This window comes from Puccinia triticina, chromosome 18A (genome assembly GCF_026914185.1).
Source record: "Puccinia triticina chromosome 18A, complete sequence".
Taxonomy (NCBI): Eukaryota; Fungi; Basidiomycota; class Pucciniomycetes; order Pucciniales; family Pucciniaceae; genus Puccinia; species Puccinia triticina.
Window position 1 is genome coordinate 3045652 of NC_070575.1, and position 14982 is coordinate 3060633.

The 14982-nt window shown below is 45.5% G+C and overlaps 2 protein-coding genes across 2 annotated transcripts; both read right to left on the reverse strand.

Moving 5' to 3' along the window:
- Positions 1-948: 948 nt before the first annotated feature.
- Positions 949-10181, reverse strand: PtA15_18A341 (uncharacterized protein; the record flags this gene model as incomplete). The annotated part of the gene is made up of 12 exons (XM_053164872.1): positions 949-1002; positions 2053-2277; positions 3733-3860; positions 3925-3964; positions 6189-6362; positions 6432-6513; positions 6572-7038; positions 7122-7361; positions 7454-7605; positions 7680-8397; positions 8471-8599; positions 9666-10181. 12 exons carry the CDS (start codon positions 10179-10181, stop codon positions 949-951), a joined length of 2925 nt encoding a protein of 974 aa, XP_053028838.1.
- Positions 10182-10707: 526 nt separating this feature from the next.
- PtA15_18A342 (uncharacterized protein) lies at positions 10708-11527 on the reverse strand (the record flags this gene model as incomplete). The annotated part of the gene is made up of 4 exons (XM_053164873.1): positions 10708-11099; positions 11172-11267; positions 11349-11399; positions 11467-11527. The coding sequence occupies 4 exons, from the start codon at positions 11525-11527 to the stop codon at positions 10708-10710; spliced, it is 600 nt and encodes a 199-aa protein (XP_053028839.1).
- Positions 11528-14982: the final 3455 nt, after the last annotated feature.

Sequence of the window (14982 nt, forward strand, 5' to 3'; positions counted from 1 at the left end):
CAGAAAATCAAAACTCAACCTTGGCCTTGTCTAACGTGATATTGAAGAACACCGCAGGAGAAACCAGCACCAATCCCATCTCATCCAATCTAGCGCCACCCAGTTGCCTAAGCACAATGCTTTCATCTCAAAGTACTAACCTCAAGCCCCCAACAGCAACAAAATTGACTTTGCCTGGAAAGGACGTTGCACAAAGTACCTTCACATCAAATACACAGGCTGTGAATATCTTGATCTTGCAGTGATTAGAACTACCGCTCAACCTTCTTTGCATATTTTTTACCACAGAAAACAACCTTAGAGATTCATACCAATGTCAGCTTAAATCAAAACTCAGCCTCAGCCTTATCTAGCGTGATATTGAAGAACACCGCAGGAAACGCCAGCACCAATCCAGCGCCACCCAGTTGCCCAAGCACAATTTTTCCATCTCAAAGTACGAACCCCAATCCCCCAACAGCAGCAAAATTGACTTTGCCTGGAAAGGACATTGCATCAAATACACAGGCTGTAAGTATCTTGAAAAATTGCAGTAGAAACTACCTCTCAACCTTTTCCGCATCTGTTTTACTACAGAAAACAACCGTAGAGATTCATGGCATGGACACAAAGTCAAACGTTAGTGTTTTATTAATAAAAGCTATGAAGCTGGGCACGTCTTGAGCACTCCCAAGAACTATCATTTCTCAGGAGTGGGCAGAATTAACCATGGATAACTCACCAGTTACAGGGGATTTATTACTGTGTGCCAGCACCGCACTTCTGGGTTCTTCACGAGTAAACTATGATTGAGTGCCATGAGCATTTTGGGCCTCATTGTTTCCTGGCATGAACAAGCAAAGGAGACAATCAGTATTTTATAGACCATGCAGATCAACGTCTTCACCCTTGGAACTGCCTTCTTTGGGGAGTGGCAGGCCAGAATACAATCAGGAAGCTACCAGGCGTTCATGGTTTCTTCACAGGTGACTGGCCTAAACTCCTGAGTCCTTCTTCAGCCACCTGGAGCATTACATATGGTTAGTTTGAAGTGTTTGGGTATCTAGCCAAAGAAATACTCACCGGCTGGCCTTTTGTTGTGATGGGTGAAACTAAAACTGTGATTGGATGATATGTGAGGTGAAATCAACGCTGCATTGCTGGCAGTCAAGTCAATGATCTCAATATCCTCCACTTGGCCAGCGTTCAAAGAGTGATTCATTTGCTTGTTGACCTGGATACAAAACCTGGAGATGCATCACAAATTGCGCACAGCCATGTCATACGCCTGGGGAATTGTTTGATTGAGATCATTGGCCTGCAAATCTTCCACTGTTTTCCCCATTTGTTCACGGTTCCTCTCCCCTGCAATAAATGAACAAAAGACGTGTCAGCAGACCATGAGAGCAAGTCCAACAATGGGGGGGGCTGGAAAGACTCAAATATATCCTCCAAAACCCTCATTTGCTTGAGGGAGGCCTTGGCAATGTTGAACCTCAAGTAGTACCTGTAGAGGGAGTTTGAGATATGGAAGCCTTTTGCATAGGGGTCAAGACAGTCAAGAGGCACTTTGGCATGAAGATCAGGGGGGGGGGGGGGGGGGGGGGGGGGGAGAAGCTTTGTCAAAGGATTGGTGTTGAGCTGGGCAGAATTGGTGGTGGGTGGCAATACATTGCTCTGTGCAGCTGGAGTAACACTACTAGCACCAGGTGTAGGCATGTCTGTTGGGCCCATTTATACGGGGGCAGAATTCTTGGTGGGGCTGGTGCTTGTGTGTTTGCGTGGTGTGTTAAAAGTGCTGACATGATCCCAAGCATCACCAGTAAATTCAAAGACCTGACACCCTTTTGTGAGATGGTGGTGGCCTGTTCCTCTCAAAAATGACCAACAAAGAATTAAACAATCAATATACAGGTTTTGCCATTCGTTGGCCTTCAGTTTACCAAACAACACTTTTCCCAATACGGGAATGGCACATTTAATCCAAGTGGGGACATGAATTTTACCTAGGAGGGAGTTGATGTGAGACACAAGAGTCTTGTCAAAGATAACATTGTTTGTTGGTGAGGGTACCCATTTGCCGCCCCATTCTGCACTTGAAATGTCAGGTACAAAGTTGCCATCGCCAAGCTCGGCCGTGTTGTCAAGGAGCGCATCCCGTAGGTCAGCTTGCTCTTCTTCAGCTGGTTGTTCAGTGGGAAGTTGTTGGCCCAGCCTTGAAGCAGCAGCGGCCGACTCTTGCAACTCCTTTGCCAAGACTCCTTTGGAGCCTTTGCCCTTGCGGTACTTAGCCATCAACTAAAAGCGTTTGCAGTGCCATTTGAGGAGCCCTAGAAGCAAGTTATGCATTGAATTGACGAAGTGATAGTTTAAAATGTCCCAATATGAAAGTTGCAATAATACTGAATAGCGCACGCACGCCATGGTGTAGAAGTATCTTGTCTTTTGCATCAATGCTTGTTGCTTTGTTGGATTTTTTGGCCCAGTACTTGTGCTGATCCAACATCCGGGGTGGCCAGCTTTCTTGGTTGATTTTTGAGATGTCCAATTTTGGTAGTAAACAGTTGGAGCACATCTTGGTTGCAGCATGTGAAGAAAAGCCTAGTGCTCGCCAAAGCGCTGGTAGATCCGCAAAGAAGGGGAGTAACGCCGCTCTAATCAACCAACCTTTAGGATGTAGTGAAGTTTTCAAGAGGTTGACGCCTGGGTGCCACAATGATTTGAGTTGTGCAACCACCAGTCCTAGAATCCAGTTTGTTTCTTCCAGCAAAGGTTCTTTAGGGCCCGGCGCTATACCGACCAAGAATATGTTTTTGGGCCAATAGCAAAGCGCAACGGGTAGGCTTAAACATATCATGATTATGAATGTCACCGTGATTTTTTTTCCGCCCTGAAAATTGCCGTGCGGGTTGATCCCATCCATAAACATTCCAAAGACAAAATTCCCACTACTTGCTGTAAACTGATTGCTATTGGCACCCCAAAACTCTTGCCAGATCTGCGAGTCTTGGATGTTGAACATCTCTGCGGAAGGATCGTATGGAGATTGAGATTTGATAGCCGTCTTTCATAGTGCTTATTCAACATCCTTGCGGCAGAAAAATTGCGCTAGCCAATCCACCAAGTTTTGGTAAGCAAACCTCCGAATGGGTGAACAAGTGACACCATGTTTTCTGAAAAGAACTGCGCCACAGACCATGGTATCATCATTGGATTTGTCATCTGTGTCACTGGAATACACGGGGTCGTGTTCTGGGAGCAGGTGATGGAAGCAGTGATCCGGAGTTGTCGAGATGTCAGGATACATTGCAAAGCAACTGGAGCAGCATACAAGATATTTGAGGTTAGGGTCAATAGCGAGTTTGCGTATCACTGTTTGAGTGTCTTGGGGAAGAGCTTGGAGAGCAATTTGAGTCCCAAGGGAGATTGGCTGCGGGTCGGTATGTTTTTTGAGACCATGAGCGGCGACCAGTTTGATAAGATGTCAATCAATTTTCAGCATACACAAAGACAAATATAAAGGGCAACTCTTGGTCACGTAGAAGAGTGCTGTTTTGAGTTTTACAAGTGTAGCAGGGCTGATGTGATGCCAAGATGCAAGTCGGTGAAATCGAGCTGTAGAAAGGTGGACTTTAGCTTCACAAAGAGGCAATGCAAGGTGCACAGGTAAAACTTACAACAGTCATATTCTCTTGGAGACTGTATGAACAACATGGCCATTGATTGCCAGATATCTTCCTCTGTGTCTGGTACATCGAGTGGTTTGGCGGGTGATTGGGCAAGCTGAGATTCCTGAGCGGGTAGGGTTACACTTGCGAGATCGGCCAAATTATCTTGCGGCAAGTCGTAGACAACGGGAGTACCATCACGATCTGGTGTGTCTGTTGATGTTGGGTGTACCATTAATTTGTTGCATCAGGGGTATGGAAAGAGAAAAAAACATACAATCTTCATTGGCGGCTTGAGCGTAGCTGAAAACCAACTCCTGGGAAGCTAGGTGCGATTTACGAGTGTGTGTGTCAGCCTGCGTGATGCCAAGGACAATAATCCTTCTAGCTACACGAGCTGCAAAGTGAAATACTAGAGTTTTAAGGACTCTGGGGATGATATCCAAGGCTTTGGAGAGGTTGTGTGGCGTAAAAAATAGAGAAATAGTAGTTTAATTATATTAATAAAATTAATATAATTAAAATAAGAGGGGCCTGCAAGCAGGGGTGGTTTAGATCCCTCTAAGGTATCGTGCAAAAGCAGAAGATTTAGGTACCTGTTAGTACTGGGGCCTGCAAGCAGGGGTGGTTTAGATCCCAGCAAGAATGAAGCGGAGAATCTCAAGAGAAAGGGGTTAAACTTACTAGAATTAAGCCCTTAAAGTCTTGAGGTTCTTCAGGGGAGAATCTGAGCAGATTCAGACGAAGGAATTGAGCTAAAGTCAGCAACTAAGGATCTTACCAGGCAGAGAACAGGTGTTGAGCACGTGTTGGAAGCGGGTAATGATCAGAGTAGGTGTAATAGCATGAGGGAGGGTCTTTGGAGCGCACAGAGGGCCCTTTAAATAGTCATGAAAGCCCTCAGGGAGCGCTCAGGGAGCCATATAGCTGCTGGCCAACTTGTGGGCGTAATTCTGGCTCAATTTGGCGGTTGGCCAACTTGTGGGCGTGATTTTAGACCAATTTGGCAACGCTACAGGAGGACTATTCCTTTTTGGGGCGTGCAAATGGCTGCAAAAGTAATATTTGGCCGTATCAGGACTAGTCTAAAACACTTCTAACTAGTAGGGGTTGTTACGTGTGTCCTATCTTCTAGATTGGGCCACTTATGATGCTCCTGTATCATAATTAGTCTGAAACACATGGTAATTGTTTCAGGCTAATTTACAGGTTACATAATAGTAATTACTGTTTGGGACATGCAGACTGTCACGTGTGGCCAATTGTTCTGCTTTGGTCTACATAATGACATCACATGTACCAATTGGTTGGTACTTCTTATCTTTGTGCGTCAAGAATGTTTTATTTACATCATTACATATGTAATGGAACATTCTAGGCGCTCATGGGACTCAGAAGGTGTCATATCTTCATAGTATGGCGTGATCACGGCCTTTTTGGGTGTCTGTGGCGCTTACAAGCATATGTACATGAGCATATAAGCATGAGCGCTACCTTATCCGTGGTAACTGGGTATATTTTCATGTGTAATTTACACAGGGAAGGAGTAAGAGTTTAGGGTACGTTGCAGTGAGGTACCCTAGTTTATTTTAGGCGTAGATTAGGAATCTGAAGTAATATTCTACAATTTACATATGTAAGAGTGCGTAATAATGTCTCTTTCATAGGTAATATTTATACTTTTTATAGTGTTACATATGTAGGAGATTAGTAATAATGTCTCTAACATATGTAACAATTTATTATTTTTCTGTGATATTATGTCACGGTGGCTCTGACATAGTAGCCAGCTGACAGTGTGGATCTACTTCCTGGCCTGCCTTGACAACACCTGTTTTCCCATCAATGTATCAATGTTTTGAACAGGGGAAACAGGTAGAAATTACTCTTGTAGGCGCGGGTTTTTGGGGTGGCTTGTGAGGGGGCATTGGGGGATCTGGCGAATCAACCTGATGATGATCAAAAAACAGAGCTGGGTGAGTTGTCAAATTTTATTTGTTAGCCGGAAGGGGTGATGACACAGCACTGAGTGAGTTTTGCGAGTATATGAGGGGCTATTGAGCCGGAGCAAGAAGAGGCGATGTTTGACAAGGTACAGTGAAGTCTTCAGAATGTGGTGGTTTTAAAGGGGATAACCGGCAGGATCGCCACTAGCAACAAAATGGGATGATCGCTTTGGAGTAAAATGTTGTACATAATATATAAAATTATACACACACAAACAAGTACAGAGGAAAAGAGAAATGTGGGAGGATGTAATCAGGACGCTTGCATAAGTGTGAGATAATGGTTCACTGGTGTCTCTACCGCGTCCATCTGTACGAGCTCCCTTGGCAACAAGGTCCTCAACCAGTCAGGATTGCAAGCTCCTCGGGGAAGCCGGAATACGGGCTTGATACGTCCAACTCTGGGGTTTGGGTCTTGTCTTTGCTGACATGTTGGTGGGGCATTCAATCTAGTCTCCGCTGCCTCAAGCCGCTCGCGGTGGAGCTGATTGAGCCAGTTCAAAATGTGCCCAATCCAAGGGCTACACCAAGGTACATGGAGTGCCACACAGCGCTTGGGGCGTCTGGCTGGTCCTAAATCGTCTTCTACTTCCAAATCTTCAACAGCTTCTTCATCTGACTTGTTGTTGCTGGTACAGCCTTGTACAATACGGATTAGTCCTGCCAGCTCTGGGTTTGCCTGAATCTCAGCTATTTGCCATTCAATGAGCTAGCCAAGTAATGCGGAGCGAAAATCAGTCAGTCCATATCAAGACCGTCTGGAATTTCAGTTTCTTACCTTTTTACGGAGTGTGACGGCTTGACGGGCGCGAGCATGCCGCTTCAACTCGGCTTCTTCAAATTTATTATTGTCGTAATATCTGGAACAAGATCAGGCGAGTTAGTAGATGATTTGCGTGATCAAAGACGTAGACTTACACTCTCATGATTTGACCTAACACAAATCTATTGATAATCTGCTGAACCATCTGAAGATCGCAGATATCCCGCGTAACAAGGTTAAATCTGCCGCTATCGACCCGTCTCATGAATGTGCGAGCGGCAAGCTCCCAAAGGAAACAATTGGACACGGAGTTGACAGATTTGCCAAGATCTGGCCTAAACGACCAAACGCCCGCACGGCGCACCATGCGCCAAATGATTTTGAGTGACTCTGGCGTGGCTCGTGGGTGGCCAGGGCCGTCTGGATAGGGAAAACACGGATCAAAGTCTTCGTCCATGTGCAAGGGATCTTTGTCAGAATCTGAGTCATCGAAATCTTCATTGCCGGGATCTTCAATTGGTTGGACCCAGCTCCTACGGTCCTCATCACTGGCAGGTGGAGGATAATCGCCATTTGATGCTGCGCGTCCAAACAATCTTATGACATGCCTCCTCACTTCATCCTATGACAGTGCAAACGCATAAGTTGACGTTCTCTCTCTTCAAAAAATAAAATAAACAAAGCTTTAACAAGAAAAGGACTAACCGCGACAGGTCCCGCGCCGGGTATGTAATGAAGCTTAGCAGTTGGAGATTCTAGATCATACAAGTCATCCGCTGCACGGTCATGTGGAGATCTTTGAGAAGTCAAGGCCCCGCTTTGTGTGTTTGAAAAAATCCCAGGACTCAATCGAACTGTTTCCTTGATCACAGTGACCCCTTTGGCTATGACGCCCACGGCTTGAAGTGTGGATTTGACAAGTTCTTTTGAGTCTAACGCAAAATCCTTGAACATTTTTAGTAATTCTTGCGTGGAAGTTGACTCAGGGGCACAGTGATTTGGTGTTGAGGAGTCCATATCCATCTTATCTTGGGCACCAAATACGCCTGAAACCCAGGCTGCCACCGGGCAATAGGATGTGGGGTTTCTTGTGAGACAGATTTGAGCGTGGGTTGACACAATAGCAAGATTCCTGCCGATTCCGTGGACTCAGAGTTGTTGAACAAGTGGTCACCCATCTCGACATCCGCTAAGTCAACCGGTAAGGGTGCTTGGCTGTTTGGCTGTTTTCCAAAGAGGTTGGAGAGACAGCTCTTTGTTTACCTTTATCCAAACGTTTCAATTGATCTAATGGATGTCCATCGACAAGATAGACATTGCAAGTGGGACCTGTGGATATTACTGGCGGTGGTTGACATGCTAGAGATATTGGTGGTTGAGAGCTAGTCGGGATTGGGGGTTGATATGCCTCAATTGCACACTGTTTGCTTTCTAGAACTTTATTCCTATTTATCAGAGCAGGCTTGAGCTCGTTAGATTTGTATTTAACTTTAAACTTGTTGAGCACCTCTTTCAGCTGTTTGACTTTCAATTTCAATGGGTCTTTTGCCCATTTTTGCCTGTCATTTTTGACGGTGACTACAATTTCATCTCTTGCAGTAAGTGATGTAAATGCAATGTTGGGATTTTTGCCTCCCAAAGGTATGACATCTCGGCAATCTGCAATGTGTGATGCTGTGGGGAAAGTTACATTGGAGCTTGTGGGGATGTTAGAATTGGGGTTGTTGGGTGGAGGGGCTTCAAGTGGGACAACGGAGTGGTTTTCTTGTCCATTGGGACAAGCTTCTTCCTCTTTGTCAGATTTGGAGATGATAATTTGTCTTGAGTTGAATCTTCGACGGTGTGGGGGCACAAAACTGCGATGTTCTCTACCCATGTTGTTGGGCGAAGCTGTCAGCGGGTCTGCCTCGGTTTCTGACTTGCGGCTTTCTGGTCGCAATTGGATTGGACTGTCAATCTGGAAATTTTGTGGGCGGCTTTTCTGTAGGTTACAGAAGGTTGAGAATGAGCCTGTCAAATCAATCAATCAACAACAATGCCAAAATTCAACTGACCTCTGTACTGTTGGTGTGGTCTTCAGGTTCTTCAACAAATTGAGGGCTGTCAATGCGGTCTTCAAGCTCGTGGCCAGTGTCGCCCGTCTGATGTTGGTGTTCTTGAACTGATCCAGGAGATGGTGAGTGCTGAGCACGGCTTTCAGCAGGTCTTTTGGTAAAAATCAAAGGGGAGGAAGTGGATAATGTTGATTGAGTTGAAATGCCTTGTGCGCAGTCAGTTGCGCCATTACGTTTGGGGGAAGTGGGGGGAGCCAACAAAGGATCAAAGGTCAATTGATGAGCGATGTCCGCGGCATCTTCTGGTGCATCAATTTGTGCAGATTGGTGAGAGGGGCTTGGGGACAGTTCAGTTGATTGAGATGAGAGCAGAATTCATGGAAACTCAATCCTTTGATGCCGAAAGGCATGCAGGACGGGACTGAGTGCTTTGCTCCCAGTAGTTGAAGTTGAGCTGTGGCAGCACAGCAGATGCAGTACAAGCAGCCTGCAATGAATCAGCTTGTTGTGCTTGGCCATCAACATTTATTTGTATTATTGGGTCCGTAGAATCTGTGGATGGCTTTGATGTAGCTGGAACTTGAAGACTAGAAGACAGGGTAATCAAGTGAGCTATGGTTTCAATTGTATCATGAACAGGCAAGGGTGCTTGGTCAACAGAAGTCGAAAGGCATGGGAGAACCAACAATCAAACATTTTGGTTCAACGTGAACTGAATTTATCACTGATGGGGGAGGGGGGGGGGGAGCCAATGTAGCTGAAAGACCAGCAGGCAGGGTGAGTCATGGTTCCAATTGTAGTACTATCCGGCAAGTGTGCTTGATCACCAGACGTCAAAAGGTGTGGGAGGCCCAATTCAAAATTTGGCTCACTGCGAGCTAAAAAGGTGAATGAGCCTGTGATAGAGACCGAGTCGGATGAGTTACCCGTTGACCGCTGAGCTGCTGGATCTTTGACTACAGTGCCGTGACAATGTGGAAAGGGACGTAGGATTGCCGGTTTATTGCGCCCTTGCCTTGCTCAAGATGTTCAATTTTGGCCTTGCCTTGCTCGGGGTAGAACAAATGGTGTTATACTTGCACCAGAAGGACCCAAGCAAGGCTTCTTTTGAGGAAAGCAGCAGACGTCCTGTGGAAAGTCCTTTAAGATGAGAAATGAGGAGAAAAACAGTGAACTGATAAAACCTTCTACTTACTTGGCTTCTGCCTGGTGGCTGGGCGAGTCCGTTTGCATCTTCTGAGCTCAAAAAGGCGTTCCCATGAGTTGGTTGACTCAAAGGACCCGCGGACATGGCACAACGTTTTGTGTGGCTGTCACTAAGAGGAAACTTGTTTATCTGTTGGTGCTTTTCGGAGGTGCCCGGGGCTTGTGGAGATCTAGCTGGGGGTACAAGTTCTGGTCGCAGATTGGATTGGGCTGAGTCTTTCTGTTGCTGTGTGCCACGGCAATCATTGATAATGGCGGATTTGGTGGCTTGACAGGCGCCGGGGACGAGGAAGGATGATGAAGTGGAGGGTACTGGCTCTGATTGCAGAACAAGTTGAACTGAGTCATCCGGGGTAGCCTCCTCCATTGGCTGTTTCCCACGGCGGCAAGCAGTTATGGAGTTCTTGCTGGCTTGATGGGCGCCCAGGAATAGTGAGGTTTTGGCCAACAGCACAAGCTCCGGTCGCTGAGCAGGTTGAGCTGAATCTCTCAGGGCAACCTTCATTGTTTGCTGCTTCCCAAGGAGGCCAGCGGTAGGTATTGCAAAGGAGGTGGCGTGCACATTTAGTACAACCGACAAATTTTGAGCTACCAAAGGTAGAAGAACCGTTCCTGATCACCATCTACACTGGGTTGATGGGCGCCCGGGACCAGTGAGGATTTGGCCAACGGTACAAGCTCTGGTTGCTGAGCAGGTTGAGCTGAATCTCCCGGGGAAGCTATGGAGGTCATGCTGGGTTGATGGGCGCCCGGGGCTAGTGAGGATTTGGCCAAAGGTAGAAGCTTGGGTTGCTGAGCAGGTTGGGCTGAATCTCCCGGGGCAACCTCAATCCCTTGCTTGTCCCCAAGGGGGCCAGCAGCAGGTAATTCAATGGAGCCAGCATGCACATTGAGTGCAGCCAACGCTTGAGCTACCAGAGGGAGAAGAAACGTTCCTGAGCGTTGAGTTTGCTGATCACCATCTAAAGCAGCGGCTATGGAAGTCTTGCTGGGTTGATGTGCGCCCAGGGCTAGTGAGGATTCAGCCAATGTCACAAGCTCTGGCCGCTGAGCAGGTTGAGCTCTCCCGGGGCAGCTATGGAGGTCGTGCTGGGTTGATGGGCGCCCAGGGCTAGTGAGGATTTGGCCGAAGGCACAGGCTTGGGTTGCTGAGCAGGTTGAGCTGAATCTCCCGGGGCAACCTCAATCGCTTGCTGCTCCTCAAGGGGGCCAGCAGCAGGTATTTTGATGGAGCCGGCGTGCGCACTGAGTGTAGCCAACAAATCTTGAGCTACCAAAGGGAGCAGAGCCGTGCCCAATTGTTGAGTTTGCTGATCACGCTCTGCCGCAGCCGTTGTACTGGACAGCCCCTGTTTGCCAAGTAGGTTTGGATCCTTGCATTGCCGTTTGCGACCAGGTGATTCTGTTTTGTCATCTTCATCTCCTGAGTATGATACATAGATATATCAGTCAACAAAACAAGAAATTGCATTATTTGACCATGCTAAATGCTTACTAATTTTTCTCCTGGTTCCCACCTTAGAATTCCTCGCCTCAGCTTCCAAAGAGCCTCCAATACCAAAAACATCCTTGGGTAGGATGGATGCGGAAGCTGCTTTTGAACATTTGAGCCTGAGAGATTTGTAAAGGGCTAGCAGCTGATCTTTCTTGTTGCAGGGTTTGTATGGCACACTGTATTTTTGAAGAATGTCGCGCAGCTGTTCTACTTTCATCTTGGACGGCGCTGGAATAGGAAGGTTGCTTAGCAACCAATCATAGGGCTCTGCAAGCAACTTTCTGATAACACTAACCTAACCAAATAGTCCCCTGTTTGGCAGTTTGAGTAGAATCATTCGGGGCAGCCTTCTTCATTTGCTGTTTCCCACGGCAACAAGCGGTTATCTTGCTGGGTTGATGTGCGCCCGGGGCTGATACTCATTCAATTATTGACGCCATGATAGAGGAGACTGAAGAGAAAAACACTCTTGAATTGTTGAGAGCCAAGGACCAGATAGAGGAGGAAGAAGATGGGTGGAGAGTAGAAGAAGAAGTGGAAATGATCAGGGATAATGATAAGTTCTAATATATACCGTTTTTATTTTTGTTGATGAGTTTTACTAATGTTATATTTTTATTTTTATGTCTTTGATTTTTATTTTAGATAAAGGGAAGGAGAAAGAGAAGGAAAAGGAGGGAAAGGAAAGAGAAATGGGAGAATGAGATGTAGTGATAAAAGAAGAAGAGGTGAGATTGATTTTATTCTAACTATTTTATTGGAAGAGTTTGAGAGCTGATTTTATATTGATTTGTTTCTGTTTTATTTTTGTAGGTTTGAGTTTTATTTTGTTTTTATATTTGTGTGAGGAGATGAGGAAGAGAAAAGCAGAGAAATGAATTGATTATTCCTTTTTTTATTTATTTTTACCTGGAGTGGTATTCCTTGACATGAGTTGCAGCAAACCTTCTAGCCAATTCTGTGCCATCTAGTTCTTCCAAGATATCAGATCCTCCTGGGTTTTGCGCTTTGATTCTGTAAGGACCATTCCATTTATTTTCAACAAGCTTGCCAAATTGAGAGTCCAAGGACTTATTATACACTACTACTAATTGTCCTTTCTTCAGAGGTTGCCTTGATGTTTTCTTTCTGTTCCAGTAATCCACAGAGTTCTTCCTAGAGTCCATAAGCTGCTGGTGTGCTTGCTGCAAAATGGTGTCCCTGTTTTCAAGCTGCTGAGTCCTGGCCAACAAAAGATGCTGAGTTGTTTCTACTTTTTACCAATCCACATCAAAGAAGGTTTCCAGTTCCAGGTCAATGGGTAAGATGGGGGGCTGTCCAAGAACTAGTTCACAAGGTGAGTAACCAGTTGATCTTTTGGCAGAAATTCTGTCTGCAAATAAAACCAAAGGTAAATAATTCCTCCATTTCTTGCCTTCTTTTCCCCAGAGCTTGACCAAAGTATCCTTAATTGACTGATTTCCTCTTTCTACCATTCCATTTGCTTCAGGATAATAAGGAGTGGTGACCTTGACTTTGATTCCAGATTCCAGAACAGAATTTTTGAAACTGTTATCCAAATTCAGAGCCTCCATCCACTGTGACTGACCAAGGAGCTCCATATCTGTAGATCCAATTGTCCAAGAACCACTGAGAGATTTTCTTTTCCTGAATCTTCTGCAGTCCAAGGTATTTCCATTTGCCAGCTTTGATGTGAACTGTATCCAAACTGACTCTTCCAGAGATGGTTGCTGCTCCTGTAGGTTTCTTGTATTCCATTGGCAATTTTGAACTCCTTTTCTGGCAAGCTTCACAAGACTGGACCCACTTGGTAACAACTCTCCTGAGACCTGGCCACCAAACCTGAGTTCAATCCTTCTGTAAGTTTCAGCAATACCTCTGTGGCCAAAGGATTCATGAAGGGAATTAAGGATGGAACTTTGAGCTGGAGGTGAGGTGACCACTATTTGGGAAAATGGTTTGTTCATCCTGTGCAAGACTCCATTGGAAAGGAAAAAGTTGGCTGATTTGTGCAAAATTTGCTTGAATTCCAGGCTGCTGCATCCTGGAGGTTTATTCATGGTTAAAAGGTATTCCTGGAGGTGCTTCCAAATTCCTTGCTGCAAGTTACTTACCCCCTCCCCCAACTGAGCTGATGTCCCCAGAAGCAGGCCAAAAGAAGAGTGTTTAGTTTCAAATCCAGGGTGAGGTTTTGATCCAGGTTTCATCTTCATCCAAGCTAGGGCAATCATCTTCATCAGAATCAGGAGGTCTTCTTGAGAGTCCATCAGCTAAAGTGAAAGTTTTTCCAGGAGTGTGAACAAGATCATAGGAGAATAACTGAATAAATCCAATCCATCTGTTCATAGGGGCATTGGGGAGTGAAGGGTTGTTGATCATTCCAATAAGGCACTGGGCATCCACTCTGAGCTGAAAATGTTGGCCCCAAAGTTTGGTTTGAAGTTTCTTGAGGATCTTGGCAACACCACAAAGCTCTAATTTGGATTGTGAGTACTTTGATTCCCTAGGTGAAAAGACTACTGACTCATATAAAACAGGCCTATCCAGTCCATCAGAATCCTGTTGAGTAAGTACGGCACCTGCAGCAATAACACTGGAGTCCACTGAGAGTTTGATTAAGCCAGCATCAGGTCCATAGTCCAATTTCTTCAGGGTGATGTCAGTTCCAACAATCCTCTTGAGGTCTTCAAAGGCATCCTGGCAGTCTTCAGTCCAATCCCAAGAGGAGTACTTTCTGGTGAGCCTTCTGAGTGGAGCAGTGATGGCTGAGTCATTTTTAATAAACATTTTGACATATACACAGATACCTAAGAATCCTGTGACATCTGAAGGAGTGGTGGGAGTTGGCCAGGTTTCAATCTTGTTGAGCTTCTTGGTGGATATTCTTCTTCCTTCTTTACAAACCACATGGCCAACCAGATCCAAAGCAGGTACACAGCAAGCAAATTTCTTTCCAGAGATGGTGAGTCCAGCTTCTTCAATCCCAAAAAGGATCCTCTCCAGAGTAATGGCATATTCATAGATAAATCTTCTGATCTGGGGTTTTCCTTTAGAGTTTTTTCATTGTAGTCAGAAGTTGGTCCTTTTATACCTCCATCATCCACAAAGATTCCCATGTGTTGAGGTCATCCTGGAGTATCCACATCATTTGGGCCTGGTAAACTGCAGCTGAATTGGTGGCTCCTTGGGGTAATCTGGTGAGTTGAAATCTTACAAGAGGTGTTTCAAAAGTGGTCAAAGGTCTGGATTCTGGAGATAATTATCTTTCATCATATCCTCCCATAATATCAACTAGTCCATAGCAAGCCCTTCCAGTGAATGATTCAATGAGTTCCTCTGTCTTTGGTGGTAGTCCTGCGTCCTTTATGGTGATTTTGTTGAGTTTCTGAAGGTCATGTACAATTCTGAGCTTACCATCCTGCTTCTTTACACAAAATATAGGGCTGGAATAACTGGAAAAGGATTGTTCATAGAGGCCAGTGCTGAGTCTTTCCCTTACCAACTCTATAACCTGGTCCTTGATGGGTGCAGGGATTGGAATTAGTTTCTGTTGCCAAGGTTCATGGGGAATGACTGGAATGATATAAGGTTGTTCATAAGTATGTTTAAGAAGGCCTCTTCTTTCTGTTTCTACAAAATCCAAAGCACCTTGTCTAATCACAATTACCCATACCAGCAGGAGATATTCTTGAGGAGAAAGCCATCCAGGAGGTCCAAAGTTGATAAGGTCCAGCCTTTCTTGGGTAATCTTTGAGGTAGGAATGAAGGGTGGAGGAAAATGGTTTAAAGGAGTGAGGTAAGGATTCCTGGA